General features: G+C 43.0%; 1 protein-coding gene across 6 annotated transcripts in view; it reads right to left on the reverse strand.

Moving 5' to 3' along the window:
- Positions 1 to 17,776, reverse strand: part of LOC130362734 (SANT and BTB domain regulator of class switch recombination-like) — a 96,850-nt gene that overhangs the window by 229 nt on the left and 78,845 nt on the right. For 4 of the 6 annotated variants that reach the window (XM_056567670.1, XM_056567669.1, XM_056567673.1 and 1 more), the window contains 10 exons: positions 13,296 to 13,433; positions 11,649 to 11,779; positions 11,464 to 11,563; positions 10,169 to 10,201; positions 7,280 to 7,379; positions 5,042 to 5,133; positions 3,586 to 3,611; positions 3,428 to 3,501; positions 2,088 to 2,176; positions 1,825 to 1,916 (listed from right to left, as the gene is read on the reverse strand). In XM_056567670.1, coding sequence (XP_056423645.1) covers positions 1,825 to 1,916; positions 2,088 to 2,176; positions 3,428 to 3,501; positions 3,586 to 3,611; positions 5,042 to 5,133; positions 7,280 to 7,379; positions 10,169 to 10,201; positions 11,464 to 11,563; positions 11,649 to 11,779; positions 13,296 to 13,433 — 875 coding nt within the window. The remainder of the gene's footprint in view (positions 1 to 1,824; positions 1,917 to 2,087; positions 2,177 to 3,427; positions 3,502 to 3,585; positions 3,612 to 5,041; positions 5,134 to 7,279; positions 7,380 to 10,168; positions 10,202 to 11,463; positions 11,564 to 11,648; positions 11,780 to 13,295; positions 13,434 to 17,776) is intronic. The other 2 variants (XM_056567671.1, XM_056567672.1) reach the window with 2 other exon arrangements.

Here is a 17,776-nt window from a genome sequence, read left to right on the forward strand (position 1 = left end):
AAAAGAATAAAAAAAAAACACATATGTAAACTGAATAGATCAGGTATAGGCATTGGATACATTTAAAGGGGTATTCCAGGAAAAAACTTTTTTTTTTTTATATCAACTGGCTCCAGAAAGTTAAACTGATTTGTAAATTACTTCTATTAAAAAATCTTTATCCTTTCAATAATTATCAGCTGCTGAAGATGAGTTGTTGTTTTCTGTCTGGCAACAGTGCTCTCTGCTGACATCTCTGCTTGTCTCGGGAACTGCACAGAGTAGAAGAGGTTTGCTATGGGGATTTGCTTCTAAACTGGGTGGTTCCTGAGACACATGTCATCAGAGAGCACTTAAACAGAAAAGAACAACTCAACTTCATAAGCTCATAAGTACTGATAGGATTAAGATTTTTTAATAGAAGTAATTTACAAATCTGTTTAACTTTCTGGAGCCAGTTGATATATAAAAAAAAGTTTTTTCCTGGATAACCCCTTTAAACTGCTATTTTGCTTAATCCTTAAACTATTAAGGTTTTTATTTTTTAACTATTGTCAATATATCAATATGTGATTTTATTTCAAACAGTCCTCACAGAAAGGTAAAAGATAATCTTGGTAGATAAACAATTTCCTTGAAAATGTGGAAAAAGCATGAAAACATTAAAGTAGCATTTTCCATACGTTTCAACGTATATGTTTAATACACTTTAAAAGTGTATTATGGTATATGGTAACGGACGCTAAAAACAGATTCTGCTGTATGGCAAACAATATTACCCATTTCCCTTTGACTTACATTATAAGAAAAATAAAACATTGCAGCTTTTTGAGGGTTGCAACATAGGAGTTGCGTGGTTGACTAGTGGTTTTTGTATACTGCAAAATTAAACATACTGTAAGGGAGACAATAATGCAGTTTGAACCCATCTATATAGTAAGTCTAATTTTGCAGTATACAAAAACTTAGTCATCCACGCATTTATATATGTGAAAAAATAAAACCTTAAAACGTTGCAATCCACTTTTTCTCATAATGTAAGTCAGTAGGAAACGGATTCAGCTGTGTGGCATACAGCAGCATCTGTTAAAGGGGTACTCCGCCTCTAGACATCTTATCCCATATCCAAAGGATAGGGGATAAGATGTCTGATCGCGGGGGCCCCGACGCTGAGGACCCCCGTGATCTCGGCTGCGGCACCCAAGACATCCGGTCCATGGAGCGAACTTCGCCCCGAGCCGGATGACTGGTGATTTGGGGAAGAAGCTCTCGACGTCACGGCCACGCCCCATTCATTATGTCAAGGCCACGCCCCATCTGTGATGTCACGGTCACGCCCCCTCAATGCAAGTCTATGGGAGGGGGCATGACATCCATCACGCCCCCTCCCATAGACTTGGTTTGAGGTGCGTGGCCGTGACATCACGAGCAGGGCATGGCTGTGACGTCACGAGCTTCCAGCGCTGCACCCGATGCACTAAACGAACACTGGGTGCAGCAGGGAGATTGCGGGGGTCCCCAGCGGTGGGGGTCCCCGCGATCAGACATCTTATCCCCTATCCTTTGGATAGGGGATAAGATGTCTAGGGGCGGAGTGCCCCTTTAATGTATATGTTTTTAATTTTGCTAGTGTATAAAATGGGTCATTTTTATGGAAACAAAAATGTGACCCCAGCCTTAGTAATTTCCTTAACACTATTATGCACGAACATTTATTCTGATCTACTATTCTAGAGCTTTTCGTAGCTATTATTTGGATTTCATGGAATAAGCATAGTACAAGGTATACTGTATGTACATCACAAGTATAAGTTCCACACATCGACAGATAATCATATATAGTACCTGGGGTTCTTCTCTGGGTTAGTTTGACGTGAATTCGACTGAACTGAGGCTTTGATCTGAGCTTCAAGTCTAGAATAAATTCCACCTGCCTGCTAAAGAAATAGAGACTTTCAGTAAAATCATATATAAAAGATTTGTTCTATACAAAGGTATACAAAGGTAAAGCTCTATGTGAACAAAGTCATCTTTGTGTCAAAATTAAGGAACACAGATGATAGGGACATTTTTTATATAGACTAACCATCTCGATCAGGTGAACTTACCTCCTTCCCATCTTTCGTCTTTATGCGGTCCAGGTCTCCTAGTCTAATTTTGATCAAATGACCTGTGATCTCTGTCATTCTTCTCTGATCTGCAACAGTGAAAATATATCAAATCTCTTTTACTGTTCACATAAAACAAAACAATAAATCCTCCTTATGTTTAAGAAAACCATTATTATCTCTGTAGATACCTAAAAATAACAAAACTTCATACCCTTCTCTTCTGCAAACCAAGGCACATGATGTGCAGAATAGATTAAGTGTTGATGTGGTTTTCCAAAAGCTATATGGATTGTCAGAAAACTGCTTTACAGTGCAAGATCTCAGAAAACAAAAGCTGTTCAGCAAAAGCAAAAACATGTGTACGGTGCTAAAAGGTATAATACAGCAACTTAATAATGTTATTAGTCATACTGCACAGATCTCTCCATATCAGCTCTGCTCTCTCCATTGTAGCTGTCTGTTCATGGAGATATCAGTAATGTGAAGGGGGAGCTCATATTACTGCTTATTAGATTTTAAGGCAGAAGAAAGCCTTTCTCAGTGACAGTAGTTTTCTTCAGAATGGGCTCACTGCTGTCTTATCTGAGAAACGCTTCTTGCTGCCTTAAGGCCACAGCTCACTGTGGCATTGGGAACACCGTCAATTTATATTGCTGAGTTTTTGACACATAAGGCTGGGTTCACACTACGTTTGAACTACGGTTCCCGTATACAGCTGGGAGGAGGGGTGGGCGGGGCTTAATCGCGGCGCCCGCATTCAGCCGTATTCGGGAACCGTAGTTAATGTATGTCTATGAGCCGACCGGAGTGAACCGCAGCCTCCGGTCGGCTGCTTTTTCGGCCGTATGTGGTTTCCCGACCGCAGGCAAAAACGTGGTCGACCACGTTTTTGCCTGCGGTCGGGAAACCGCATACGGCCCAAAAAGCAGCCGACCGGAGGCCGCGGTTCACTCCGGTCGGCTCATAGACATACATTAACTACGGTTCCCGAATACGGCTAAATGGGGGCGCAGCGATTAAGCTCCCAGCCGTATACGGGAACCGTAGTTCAAATCGTAGTGTGAACCCAGCCTAACTCTTATTTTTCCACCAGCACCAGCTTCAATCCCCCCCCCCCCCGCTACTTCGCAACTTTTTTTGGGGGTGGGGGTTGTTTACTTGTGAAACTGACATGTTATCTTCTTTATTCTGTGGGTCAATACACTTAAAATGATTACATGCTTTTCTATTAATGTACTGCTTTTAAATAAATGTAAAGTTTTTTTATACAAAATAGGTATTTTTAAAAATTTCCCTATTCTGACCCAATTTAACCTTCTAATTATAGAATCATGCACCTTCTTCTCTTTGAGCATCCTGGTTGAACCTTAAGGAGCGAGACACATCCCATTTACTTCTCGGAACACTGACTCTGTAAAAAAAAAAGAAAAACGTTTGTAAACTAAACTTTTTAATAGCTCAGGAAGATCACAGAGTGATGTCATAAAATACTTACGTAAATGGAGAAGAATCTCTAGATGGCTGAGGAGGAAATACAAAAAGTTAGAAAAACTTATTCTTGATTGTATGCATACAAAATATCCATACCAGATCTTATATCTAACCACACTTCAGTTCCTTAAAAGGAAAACTGTCATCCTGTTCACCCACACTAAACCCAATACACTGAATTATAGTGTTAGTGAACAGGAGTCCAACAAGGGGTCATTTACTTAAATATGTCCAGTAGGTCCTGAGATATGTCCCCCAGAAGATCCTCTGCTCAATTCAGTGAATCGCAAACTGGGGGCGGGGCTCTGCCCACTCAATTTACATATTAATTGTCTGTGACTCCACTTTACTAGGATATAGGAGGACGGGCTCCGGCCACTCTTTACATATTCATTGTCCGTGACTCCACTTCACTAGGATGTGGCATATCTAATAAATGAAATCCCATTCTGACGACATGGTATGACAAATATTTCAGCACCCAAAGCAAGGAGAATTTAGTGGTAATGTTCTTTTTTCATGTCATTGAGGCTGTAACTCTTCTCCATGCATATTTTTTCCTAGTTTCTCTTCCTGCTTCTTGAAGGGGTTAAAGGAGTAGTGCAGTCCTGAAAAACCTAAACCCTATCCTAAAGATAGACTTTTCAGACTGTGGGAGGTACAACCACTGGGACCACCCGTGGTCTCTCGTACGGGGCCCCTGCTTGCTGCTCAGTGAGCGTGTGTCGGCCACTGCATGAAGTGGAGGCCAACACACTCCCTCAATACAGCGCAATGGCGGAGCCGGAGATTGCCGAAGGCAGCGCTCTGGCTCTGCCATAGAGTTGTTGACAAGTTCCCGCTTCGTGCGTTGGTTGACACGCCCCATTCCTGCGGGCTGCCTGGGCCCCGTATCGGAGATCGCAAAGGATCCCAGTGGTCGGACCCCCCGCGATCTGAAATTAGGATAGGGGATACGTTTTTCAAGACTAGACTATTCCTTTAAACATCTTTACGAAACAGAATAGATTGGCCGGGATCCACTATTACTGGGGCAACAATGCAGTACTTTGCACCATCTGTACTCATAGTACAGAGATTGATAAAGGGGTGCCTAGAATTTGACCTCCTCAGATCTAATATAGATTGCCTATCCTGAGGATAAGCTGAAAGACTGAGGAAAAATTTGACTGCAGGGGCACTTCCAACCAATCTGGGATTCAGGTGTACAGTAGTTTCAATAGCTCAATTTGAAAACTTGGTAAAAAGTACAAAGAAAAGAAATAAAACAAAAATACATGAAACGACAGCTCGTGGCAAGACGCGTTTCGGGAGGGTAATCTCCCTTTATCAATTGCAAACAAGAAAGTCGTATTCTGAGGATAGCCATCAATTCTGTATGAATAACCCTTTAAACAACCCTAGATAAATTAATTCATCTTGCCAATAACAGCAATAAATAGTGCAGTGTAGAAACTTACCTTTTCTTGCGGCCTTTCTTTTTTATGAATACTTGGTGAAGAGGTGTGTTTTTTTGGCTGTCTATTGGACTTCTTTGGTTTTTGTTTCCTTCCTGTTAATAACAAATCAAATATTTGATGGAAAGATTAATAGGCACTAAAATGGAGTTCTAACCCATCACCTACATATTCACAGGGAATCTTTGCAATAGATTTAAAAATCTTTTTGTACAAATTTTTTTTAAACTTATTTTTATTACTGACATAAAACACAGTAATCACAGTACAAGGGATTACAACCTGTCCGTTCAGACAGGTACATCGTACCAATGCCAGTCAATGGAAGAAAAACCATAAATGATGGTAAGTGTAATACTATATAGTGTCAATAAAAACAAAGGGTCTATTATCACGGCGGAATTTCTGCCAGCGGAATTCCGCCTGAAACGAAAGCCCAATACACTTCTATGGGATTCCGCACTACCGTTGACACTTCGGAAATCCCGCAAGCGGAATTTCCGAAGTGTCAACGGGAGTGCGGAATCCCATAGAAGTGTATTGGGCTTTCATTTCAGGCAGAATTCCGCTGTGTGAATTGACCCTAACATGCAGGACTTTGATACTTACTTACTGATAAGGCAGGTTTATTGGCTATGAAGTGGTCAGAAGGTTTGAATACATGACAGCAGAATGAGGAACATTGGTAAAGTTTGGAGTGGCTATAGGTTAACATTTTAGGAAACTATGTGAAAAAGCTGTGTCCATTTCTTTGCCAGGTTCCCATATATCCAGTAGTCTAGCAAAATTGCTCTCCAGCGTAGTCTTGCTAGATCAAAAAGAAAAAAAATGTACAAAGCATTTTTTGCTCCATGCCAGATTGTCCAAAGGTCTGGTACTGTAATTCAATTCAGCCAATGGGGCACCAGATGGGACGCTGGGGGCAAAGCATCCAGCTTGTTGCACTCAGTGTTTCCATTTGGGGTGGATCTAGATAGCCAGGTATAAGGGAACCCTGCCTTACATCAAAAACATTCATGTAGGCAGTTTTTAAGACAAATCTTCAATTGTTCACTTTTGGAAAGCAATGGAGAAAAATTATGGGGTTACTTAAAGGGGTACTCTGGTGGATTTTTTTTTTTTATCAACTGGTGCCAGAAAGCTAAACAGATTTGTAAATTACTTCTATTAAAAAATCTTAATCCTTCCAGTACTTATTAGCTGCTGAATACTACAGAGGAAATTATTTTCTTTTTGGAACACAGAGCTCTCTGCTGACATCATGACCACAGTGCTCTCTGCTGACATCTCTGTCCATTTTAAGAACTGTCCAGAGTAGGAGAAAATCCAAATAGCAAACATATGCTGCTCTGGTCAGTTCCTAAAATGGACAGAGATGTCAGCAGAGAGCACTGTGGTCATGATGTCAGCAGAGAGCACTGTGTTCCAAAAAGAAAATAATTTCCTCTGTAGTTTCCACCGGAGTACCCCTTTAATATGTAGTTATGGTTACAGAGGTGCTCCTCAGATTAAGTCCATAGGATTCTTAGATGTTTTGCTGACAATGTATATAAAATGTCAGACATCAGGTTCAGGTACAGCAGGTTCATCTCTATGGGGCTGGTGAAATATGTAGTTTTTAGTTTGCTTTGATATAACCATACATTTCAGTGTGTTTGCTACTGTCTACAAAGCAATGAGGGAGACAAGTTAAATGGGCACTCTCATTAAAACTAATTTTTGCTATTGCATTTTTATGGTAAATAAAAAATATTTCTAATGTACTTTGTTTAAAAAAAAAAGGAGTTTTCTATGTTTCATTTGTGTTTAAAAAAGCTGCCACTAGGTGTCTTCCTACATATCCACAGCACATTTCCCTCATCTCTTGTACAGACTTTGGACTCCTGCTGGCCTGGCAGAAGTTCAACATCAGGAAATGCAGTCTGAAGTGCTGAGGGGTGTGTGTGCAGCCTTAGCCAATCATAGCTTATCTCACACACTGAGCTGCTCTGGGCTGTGTGTAGCAGAGTGAGGGAGGAAGTTCTCCCCTGTATGACTTCAGATGATGTCACAGCCTGCTGGGTAACGCCCCTTCCCAGTCTGAGACTGAGTAGAAAATACAGAGCAATATCAAGGTGGAAAACTAAAAAATAATAAAAATAAAGGCAGGGGGTGGTTTATCATGATGGGGCAGTGAACTGGGAGGATTATAAAATGTAACAAGTTCATGAGAGGTACTCATTAAGCGATCAAGAAGCGCACCTGGTTTTTTTGATACTTCTTCTTCATCTCCAACCTCGTCTTCTGTCACCTCAGATCCAGTAGTGTAGTCATCGTCTTCTGAGAGCAGAGACTGTTGTTTCTTGATCAGAAAACAAATAAGTAAATATATAGCGAAGTCTATGTTATACTATAGAAAGAGACATTTGCGTATAAACCTAGTCTCCACTACTTGTAAACAGTTTACTCCACCAATCAACAGACCTAATTATTTTCCCCTTGTTGTTGGGCTAGCAACTTTATGGGTATGGAATCTCCTAGTCTGACAGAATGTTACAACTGTGAGCCTAAGGTTAAGGCAACTTTCTAAACAGCCCCTGCTAAGAATTTCTTTACCATTTAGCTGCTACGTAGAAAGATAAAATAATCCACCTTTCAGCTAAAGATAAAATCAGGGAGGGGGTTACAAAGCAGCTTGGAGACAGGAAAGAAACCTTGATGATGGCTCAAAAAGGCTGGAGAAAGAGAGGAAAGCAGATGCAAAGGAGCCTTCAGGGGAGAATTAAATAGGCTGTGTACAAGTGTAAACAGAAAATAGAGCTCACACAACACACTGCAGGGGCTGTAGAAGAGAAACTAAGGAAAATGTTTAATTAAAACCATTGGAGAATATGTTTCTTGCTCCATAACAAAGAATAAAACTTTTTAATTTTCAAACGGTGGGGCCAGTTTCCCAAAACTAAACGTCACATGATCATAGCGTATTACTGTTAGTTTCTGACACCTAACAGGTAAGCAGCCCAGTACAGCGTATGACTTACATCATACAGAAGGGAAATAGCAGAGCTGATACTAGCATACACAAGCAATATTATGACTGACAACGCAGCCTTTATTTTCTGGGATGACTTTATGAAAATAGCAGGAAATCTTTTGTTGATTTGTAGATGACTATTACACAAAAAAAATGTGTGAATCTGTAAAACTGTAACATACAATGTTGGCTCCACCTCCACTTTATAAGACAAGTGGTGCACTATCTATACTGCCAATCTTTTAGGTGCTTGATTAAGGGAATTTTGTTGCACTACATTTACTGTAAGTCAGTAAGAAATCAGAAGTTTAAAAGGGGAAATGTACTGTGGGTGGTGTAGGTGAACAATTTTCTTACACCTTAAAGAGGTACTCCGCCCCTAGACATCTTATCAGCTGTCACGCCCCCTCCCATAGACTTGCATTGAGGGGGCGGGGTCTGATATCACACAGGGGGCACAGTCGTGACTACACGATCTTCAGCCCCCGTGGTCGGGATGGACTTAGCGTGAGGACCTCCAGCGGTTCCGGAAGCCGCTACAGGTGGGTGCCGCAGCGGAGATGCCGGGTGTCCCCAGCAGCGGGACTCCGGCGATCTGACATCTTATCCCCTATCCTTCGGATAGGGGATAAGATGTCTAGGGGCGGAGTACCCCCTTGTGGTGGTGATGTGTATGTGCACCAAATTTATATAATGGTGCAGGGCATGTAAAAAATATGGTGCCAGTACACAATTTTTTGAAATGACACTTCAGCATACCAATTTGTATGGTACCTCTTTTGCGACTTTTACAGCAAATGTTTAGCCTAAGTGTTTAGCCCAAATTTGTGGGACTCTTTACTAATGCTTTCCACAGCCATTTTTGTAAGCCAGGTCATGACTGCTGTAGATTTGAGACACATTAAGGGCTTTCTGACTTTTTACCAAAAACTTTGTAAATAATAAATTCCAGACCACTGAAGAAAAACAACTTGGGGAGATTTATCAAAACCTGTGTAAAGGCAGCGTGGTCCATAGCAACCAATCAGATTTCTGATTCATTTTTAAAAAGGCCTCTGAAAAATGAAAGAAGCAATCTGATTGGTTGCTATGGGCAATGGCATCACTTTTCCTCTACACAGGTTTAAATAAATCCCCCCTTCCCTTGATTTAAACATTTCCACACAATGATAAGATAGTCTACTTAAAAAGGTGCAAAAATTTAGAGCAAAAATATAGTCCACATACAAATGATAAATTTCCCCCAAAGAGTTTGGGCACTCCTTATGAGAAGGATTCTTTAACCATAAACAGATCACAATATATTCCCCTGCTCCGATACCCAGTGATCAGTAAAAACATGGCAGCAATTGCTTTGCAGCACCTCCATTAGTGACATTAAGAATAATATTGGTCTTGTTGAATTGAAGAGAATTCAATTTAATGGTTATATGTAATGCAGGCAGGGCCGGTGCAAGGATTTTCATCTACACAGGTGAAGGGCATTAGTTACATAGGTATTCCAGCCCCCTCCCCCCAAAAAAATAAAACTTTAACTCACCTTCCCTCCACTCCACTTCCTCCCTGAGGTCCGGGCTCCGGTGCAGGACTTCTTCAGCAAGCCGCGGGTGAGGACGTCATCTCATCGCCGGCAGCTTGCTGAAGAAGTCCTGCAGTGGGAGTGCTGTGCCGATCTAAAGTATAGGAGCAGAGAGAAATGCTGTTCCCTGCTTCTTAACAATACTGTAAGTGGCGATGCGTACATCATATGCTTCGCCACTTATTTTACTTTGGCAGGGGGGGGGGGGGGAAGGGGGGCGGAGGGGGTGCCTGTGGTTCAGAGTTTTTTGCCCCTCCAATGCCTGCACCCTAAGGCAGCTGCTTGAGCTGCCTTTGTATGCACCGGGCCTGAATGCAGGAAAAGACAGGTCCTTCCTGGTAACAGACTCTCTATGCACTCTTCAGTCAGCCAAGAGATAAGGATTGTGAACAAGAACCCCCTGTAGCAACTCAGAATTCTCTAATATGGTTTATGACACTTTTAAATTAAACAACCCCTTAAACAGCAGTTGCAATAAGCAAAGTGTTAGGAAGGCAACCTCACCCAGGTAAGATGGATATTTGTCACTTCTACTTACCAGCTGAAGACTGAAGTTTTTTAATAAAAGAAACTAACCCACCAAAAGGGAAAGAAGAAGAGAGACATGAAAGAAAAGAGAAGACAGAGGTAATAGGTATTAGACTGCGGATAAATGAATATCACTAAATACAGGAGTCACCTCCCTTTTTGTGGACAGTATTTACTTTGTATTACAAACTATTCTCTATGAGGTCTGGAATGAAGGCAGAACATTAAGCCTAATACACTGGATTATAGTGCAGGTGAACCATATTAAAATGAGATATAATTTACCTGGATCCGTGGTCCGGTTGCAGAGAGACCTGTCATTAACCACAATGCTTATATCAATTGCAATGGAGGGGGGCCAGGCACAGCCAGCATCCTTGCCTCCTTCCTCTCTGCTCTGATATGGGAGCAAAGGGGTAGAAGGCAGGGATGGCTAGGTATGCCAAGTCCCGCCTCTATTGCACAAAGACAGCAATTAAAATATTAGTTATAGAGGCTAATAAAGGGTCTATCTCCAGAAACGGACCGGGGATCTGGGTGAGTTATACCTCACTTTAATCTGGTTTACCCGCACTATAACCCTGTGTATTGGGTTTAGTGTCGGACAAACCAGCTTCTAAACTAGACAACTTCTTTATGAAACAGACTTGAATTGAAGGGTATCTTAGAAATGTTAGGCCAAAAGGTTGGCCAATAATGGGTACCCCCCCCCCTCAAGAGTACAAAGAGTAACTACCAAAGCCACTGAATTGTTGTTGATGCATTTTGGGCCCAAAAACATGCCATTTGGCAAGGGGGTTATTGTTCTCGAGGTAGTCTGTCAGTGGATTTTTTGTGCAAGATAACAAGAAAGTGTGAGCTTAGTGTACAGAATTAACGGGTATTCTAACCTCTAATACTAATTACCTACCCCAGAGGTTGCCCCTCCCCACTTTTCCCCATGATGCCAAGAACTGGGACCTGTTTTGGAATGAAGTGGTAGGTCACGCTCCATTTAATGTCTATAGAAGGTGTTGGAGATAGCTGAGCACTGTATTCAGTGACTGTACCCGGTGTCTAATCTGCCCGGTCCCCACAATCAGACATTATACCCGATTTTACATTATACCCTAGTAAGTAGAGGATATGTGTAACAGGCTGGAATACCCCCTTAAGGGCCAGTCCTCTTCCTCATTTATTGCTGCCCTTTCCATATATTTTTATACCAAACTACCTTTGATATCAGTGAATTTACCGGTATATTTTGTGATTATACTAGAGGTTTTCAACCTATGCAATATGTGTCTGAGATTATCAGAGACTCACAGCATTAATCTCCGCTGTCTTCTGTGCACATGCTGCGCTCGGCTCTATTTGGACATCACATTCATGACTTTTATCTTGACTTAGGCTAATTCCAGAGTCCCTGTGTAGAAGCACAAAACTGAGGTATAACCACTGTAAAGAAATATGGATTTGGGTTAACTAATGTATAGAATAAAAATATTTACCCATTTGAGTCTTTAGAAAAAGGAACTACTATAATATCCCTTCTCTGTAAGAGGTCACATAGTAAGTTCATAGAACTCTTTGGTGCATCTCCTCCGGACAGACCAATAACATGATCTCGGACTTTACAACCCTGGTGAGCAACAAAGCACGGTTTAATAATCCTTGTTAACAAATAACACTTCACAAAAATATACATATTCTAGATTTCCAATTGCATAAGTACAATTTTGGTAAGTGGAATAAAAAACAGTCTTTGCTAAAGCACAATGATCCCTGTCAATATTGTAAAATAATTCCAAATAACACTGTTATACAACAATATATTATCTTACTGGGGTTGATAAAGTATCTCCCATAAGTGAGTCCACCCCTCACATTTATGTAAATATTGTATTATATATTTCCATGTGACAGCACTGAAGAAATGACACTCTGCTACAATGTACAGTATTGAGTGCACAGCCTGTATAACAGTGTTTAATATTGTGTCCCCTCAAAATAACTCAACACACAGCCATTAATGCCTAAACCTTGGCAACAAAAGTGAGTACAACCCTAAGTGCAAATGTCCAAATTGAGCCCAATGAGCCATTTTCCCTCCCCGCTGTCACGTGACTTGTAAGCATTACAAGTTCACAGGTGTGAATGGGCAGCAGGTGTTTTTACATTTGGTGTTATTGCTCTCACACTCTCTAATACTGGTCCAGTGGCAACCTGTGAAGCTCTGGTGAACTCAATGTCCAACAGGCTGAAGGCTGTGCTGGAAAATAATGGTAGCTCAGCTTCCTGCTCTGTACACAGGTAATTGGCAGGGCGCAGGATGTTGTCACCCCACTAATCTGATATTGATGACGTACCATGAGGATAGGCCATCAATAAACCTTGCCTGCAAAATCCTCTGAAAATATTTAATGCTTTAGTTGAGAAAAAATATCCATCTACTTCAACTTTTCTTGACATTTTTTTTTTGGGGGGGGGGGGGGGGGGGGGGTTTGATAAGTGAAAAAAACATCAATAGGTACAACTTTGTTCATTTAAGGAACTAGAGTGAACACAATTTATAACATTAAAGAATTCCTATCCCTTACCCTCCCTTCCCCCCACCCCCTGGTCCAGGCAAAAAAAAAATATATTATATAATTTCTCTTCTTTTTTACCAATAACTCCAGATCCTATTCCTCTCTCTCCTTCCTCTCCCACTCCGAACCCATCTAAACTCCCTATCCTTCATAATTCTTAACCCATCTTTTTCCATTCTTCTATCCGTGGCTCCTCGGAAGATATCCAGTTCCTTAAGATCACCAATCTTGCAAAGAAGAGAATCCTATGTAATACCTTCTCATATTTACCCATATTACCTATAGCACCAAGTAAATTCAATTCAATTGTGCGAGGCACCTCCACCGGTATTTTGGTCTCAATTTCACAAATTACCGAATCCCAGAATGCATATATTTTGCTACATAGCCAAAGGCTATGCATATAATCCGCCTCTTCCACCCCACATTTCACACATTGTGCCGTGTCTCTCACTCCCATCCTATGTAAGTGGAGTGCAGAGTGGCTGGTGTCTTTAGTAGGCTACATTTTCTGGGCTGCGCTTACTGAACTATGCCCCATAAAGTTATCAATATAACAACTCTGACCTTTGGAAGCTGTGCAGGGTCAAATCTGAGGACTTTTTGGTTACAGCAAGGATAGACTCCAGTGCCTGGAGAATCGAGTGAATACACAGCCGGCTCTGGATGATACTGACAATGTGTAAGCTCATTTAACAGGAACGTCTGAAAATGAGACACAACAAGAATTTAGAGATATATTTTGATCAACATAATGTGCAGCATCCTAACATTCGGGGTGGAAAAAAAAGGAACAATTACATACATTACAAACAATACCCCATACATTTGAAATGCTAGGTCCTTATATAGAGTTCTTTAAAAATATGGGCCCAGATTTATCAAACTGTGAGAGAAAAAGTTAAGTGATTTTCCCCCAGCAACCAAATACAGCTCAGCTAACAAGCTCTGGTAAAGTGAAAGCTGAGCTGTGATTGGTTACTGTGGGAAAATCACTTCACCTTTTCTCTCACACAGTTTGATAAATCTGGGCCATGATGTTGTGGGGAGCATCTAGGATGGTTTATTAGACTTATACAGGTTTTCCCATCTACACTAATGTGGTTTAACCTGTAGGGCATGTTGAGTCAAATGCTTTTGCAAATACATTAATTTAGCAAATTTGCCTCCTTCTCCTAATATTCATGCTCCTTTCCTCACCTTGACAGCTCTTACCTACAAGCTATACACACTCTATATATGGGAGGAAGTTGTGAGTCGACCGAATGCTGCCGTAATTGCCCACTGGCCCCTGTTTTGCTTATCAAGCACAGGTAGGATTAGCGTAGGTCTCACACCATCTTGAGAAACCTTGGCGTTGGTGTGCGGGCTCTGGTGTGTCCTTCATATAAGGATACACTGGCGAATGTCTCAATTTTAACATCAGTGTTGAGGGATAGCCAATGTCATTGTATACATCTACCACAGTAGTGCACCCATATTCCTGTATTGTATTCTAATTGTTACATATCCACACCATTTATCTGGTGTAGGATTCTATTGTGGCACTTGTAGTCCGCTGCAGGCATCCTCCATTGTATGCATTTTTATGCTGGGGATCGCCCTTAGTAACGGACTACAAGGGCAGGATCTGCTCCCCCAGTATAAATGCACAACCGCATTTGGGGTTGAGCACCTCCAGCCATTTGAGACCACGTTTCTTGTTGTTTGTTTAAATTTTATATTTGGAGGTGTGTAAACTCCAAAATTAATGCGCCTTGAATATCTTCAAGGCAGCATTAAGGTAGCACCTGTGAGGCCAGGCACCCATATTAGCCAACTCAGGTGGGGCTTGCAGCTTGCCTCCCTCCTCCCATTGCATGTGTGCTCAGTCACGCTGGAGGGTATCTGGGAGGAAGTTGTGAGTCGACCGAATGCTGCCGTAATTGCCCACTGGCCCCTGTTTTGCTTATCAAGCACAGGTAGGATTAGCGTAGGTCTCGCACCATCTTGAGAAACCTTGGCGTTGGTGTGCGGGCTCTGGTGTGTCCATATAAGGATACACTGGCGAATGTCTCAATTTTAACATCAGTGTTGAGGGATAGCCAATGTCATTGTATACATCTACCACAGTAGTGCACCCATATTCCTGTATTGCACACTCTATATATACACATTAGAATCTCCCAATAGCAACACTCAAGGGGAAAAAAAGTGTCCGCTATTGGGTGATTCTACTGTGTGTGTGTGTGTATAAATATATATATATATATATATAGTGTATATAGCTTGTAGGTAAGAGCTGTCATGAGGAGAAAAGGAGAAGAATGGAGAAGAAGGCAACTTTGCTAAATTCAAACAGGGGTCTTCTACTTCTGTGCTGGGAATGCTGCAGGGGCCAGGGCCCTTTACTGGTGTATTGGCTGTACCCCCCTGACGGCGGCCAGCACATAAGCCTGGTTGTCCCTTATAGAGAGAGTTTTATCCCCTATTGGGTATGTTTTGTCCCCTATTGGGAGTTTCTTGTCCCCTATTGGGTGTGTCCGCTATCAGGAGTGTCCCTTATTCGGAGGGTAAATACATGAAGCCTTTTGGGACACTGCCGGGGAATAAAAAACTGTCGCTATTGGAGGTGTCCCCTATCTGGAGGTGTCCACTAAGGGAGATTTTACTGTATATATATATCATCTTTACTTGTATTTATTTTTCCTCTCCCCAGAATGCCTAGTGGAGTACTAATGGCCTTTAACCCCTTAACGACAATGGACGTAAATGTACGTCATGGTGACGTGGTACTTAGCGCACTATGACGTACATTTCAGAGTATGACGTACAAAGCATTGCTCGCGTCATGCCCGGCAGGTCCCGGCTGCTATCAGCAGCCAGGGACCCGCCGGTAATGGCGGACATCCGCAATGTTAGTTGTTAGTTGAGATGAGAATACCCCTTTATGGGAGAGAGAGATATGATGAATAAAGGGATTTTTGTATTACCGTAAAATCCTTTTCTCGGAGGATCCATTGGGGGACACAGACCTTGGGTATATGCTGTTGTTGCTAGGAGACTTGACACTATGGAAACCAAAAAGTTGGCTCCTCCCAGCAGGATATACCCGATACAGAGCCTGAGGTAATCAGTATAGTCACCAAGCAGTAGGAGATGACCGAGAGGTAGAGAACCAAGACCAGTCCGAGGCAACCAGAACAAAAAATAACTGAACACATCCTCGGACAGGTAACCAAACACAGGAACACCAAAGAAAGGGGAGGAGCTGTGTCCCCCAATGGATCCTCCGAGAAAAGGATTTTACGGTAAGAAAAAAATCCCTTTTTCTCTATCGGCTCCATTGGGGGACACAGACCTTGGGACGTACCAAAGCCGTCCCTTGGGTGGGTAAGGAATCAGTCAGGTGAACGGCTGGACCACCGCCGCCTGCAACGCCTTACAGCCCAGAGTAGCATCAGCTGATGCAAAAGTATGAATCTGGTAGAACCTTGTGAAAGAGAGCAAAGACGGCCACGTGGCCGCTGTACAGAACTGCGAGGCCGAAGCCACTAAGTGAAAGGCCCAGGATGCCCCAAAAAACTGGCAGAATGAGCCAAAACCCAGAAGGGGGAATCTTCCCCTTGCAGCGGTAAGCAGACCGCATCCACCGAAAAATGGTGGCAGTAGAAGCAGGTCGTCCTTTAAGACGACCTTCCGGAAAAACAAAAAAAGGAGTCACACTGCCGAAAAGAAGTGACAGAGATAAGCCCGAACAGCCCTCTCCACAACCAGTTTGTGGAGCAAACTCCCTGGGATGAGAAGGGGCCGGACAAAAGGACGGCAGGACGATGTCCTCATTGAGATGAAAAAGTCGAAACCATCTCAGGTAAAAAGGACGGAACAGGACGGAAAACAACTTGTCCTGGTATACAACCTGGAAGGCAGAACGGCAGGAGAAAACTGCCAGCTCTGGCACCCACCTAACAGAGGTAAGAGCAATAAGGAACGCCACCTTCCAGGGAAGGAGGCGAAGAGGAATGTCCCTGAGAGGTTCAAAAGGAGGGCCTTGCAGGGCACCTAAGACCAAGTGTAAGTCCCAAGGGGGAGAAGGGGACCGAGAAGGAGGGGCAGTGTGTGCCACTCCCTGAAGCAGGTCTGGACATGAGAATTGAACGCCAGAGGACTTTGCAAAGGAATGAAAAGGGCCGAACTTTGACCCTAAAGGGAGCTGAGAGCCAACCCTTGGGCCAACCCTGACTGGAAAGGGAAAAGGGGTCGGGGAAGGAAAACCACAACCAGAGAAAAAAGGCTGAGATTCACACCAATGAAAATAGGACCGCCAGGTATGGTGTTAAATCTTTGCAGAGGAAGGCTTGCGAGCCCTCAGCATGGTGCGAACCACTTGTGAAGAGAAACCGCGTTCTCAACCTCCACGCCGTCAAAAGCCGAGACGGTAAATAGGGGTGGCACAGGGGACCTAAGATAGGAGGTCTGGGAGAGAGGGAAGGCAAAGCGGTAAGTCGTTAGGAGCCTGACCGCGACAACGTGCCATGCCCGCCAGAGCCAGGCTGGGCCACGAGAATGGCGGGAACGCCCTCTGCTGTGAGTTTCCTCAGGACTCTGGAATGAGAGGAAGGGGAGGAAACAGATAAGGTAGGGCCAGGCCCGACTAAGAAACAGAGAAGGTAGGGCAAAGCCCGACCAGGAGAGAGGAACGCTGCAGTTGTGGCGGGACGAGTAGAGGTCCACGCCTGGAGCGCCCTAGAGGTTGCAGGTCACTGCAAAAACCTCTGGATGTAGGGACCACTCACCTTGGACGGCTGAGGACCAGCTGAGACAGGCCACCTACCAGTTGAGTATGTCCGGAATGAAGGTCGCTGAGATGGTCGGAAACTTGAGTTCCGCCCAGAAGGGAATTTCCCGAAGAAGCAAGCAAAGATAGAATTGCCCTAGTCCCAGCATGTTGATGGGGAGAAGCGCTTCTGGGGGACCAAGGCCCCAGACCGGTCGGTCCTTGAAAACACCTCCCCAGTTCAACAGACTGGCAGAAAGGTGTGCCCCTGAAAAGCAGGGGGAAATGAAGC

Source organism: Hyla sarda, chromosome 3 (assembly GCF_029499605.1).
Source record: "Hyla sarda isolate aHylSar1 chromosome 3, aHylSar1.hap1, whole genome shotgun sequence".
Lineage (NCBI taxonomy): Eukaryota > Metazoa > Chordata > Amphibia > Anura > Hylidae > Hyla > Hyla sarda.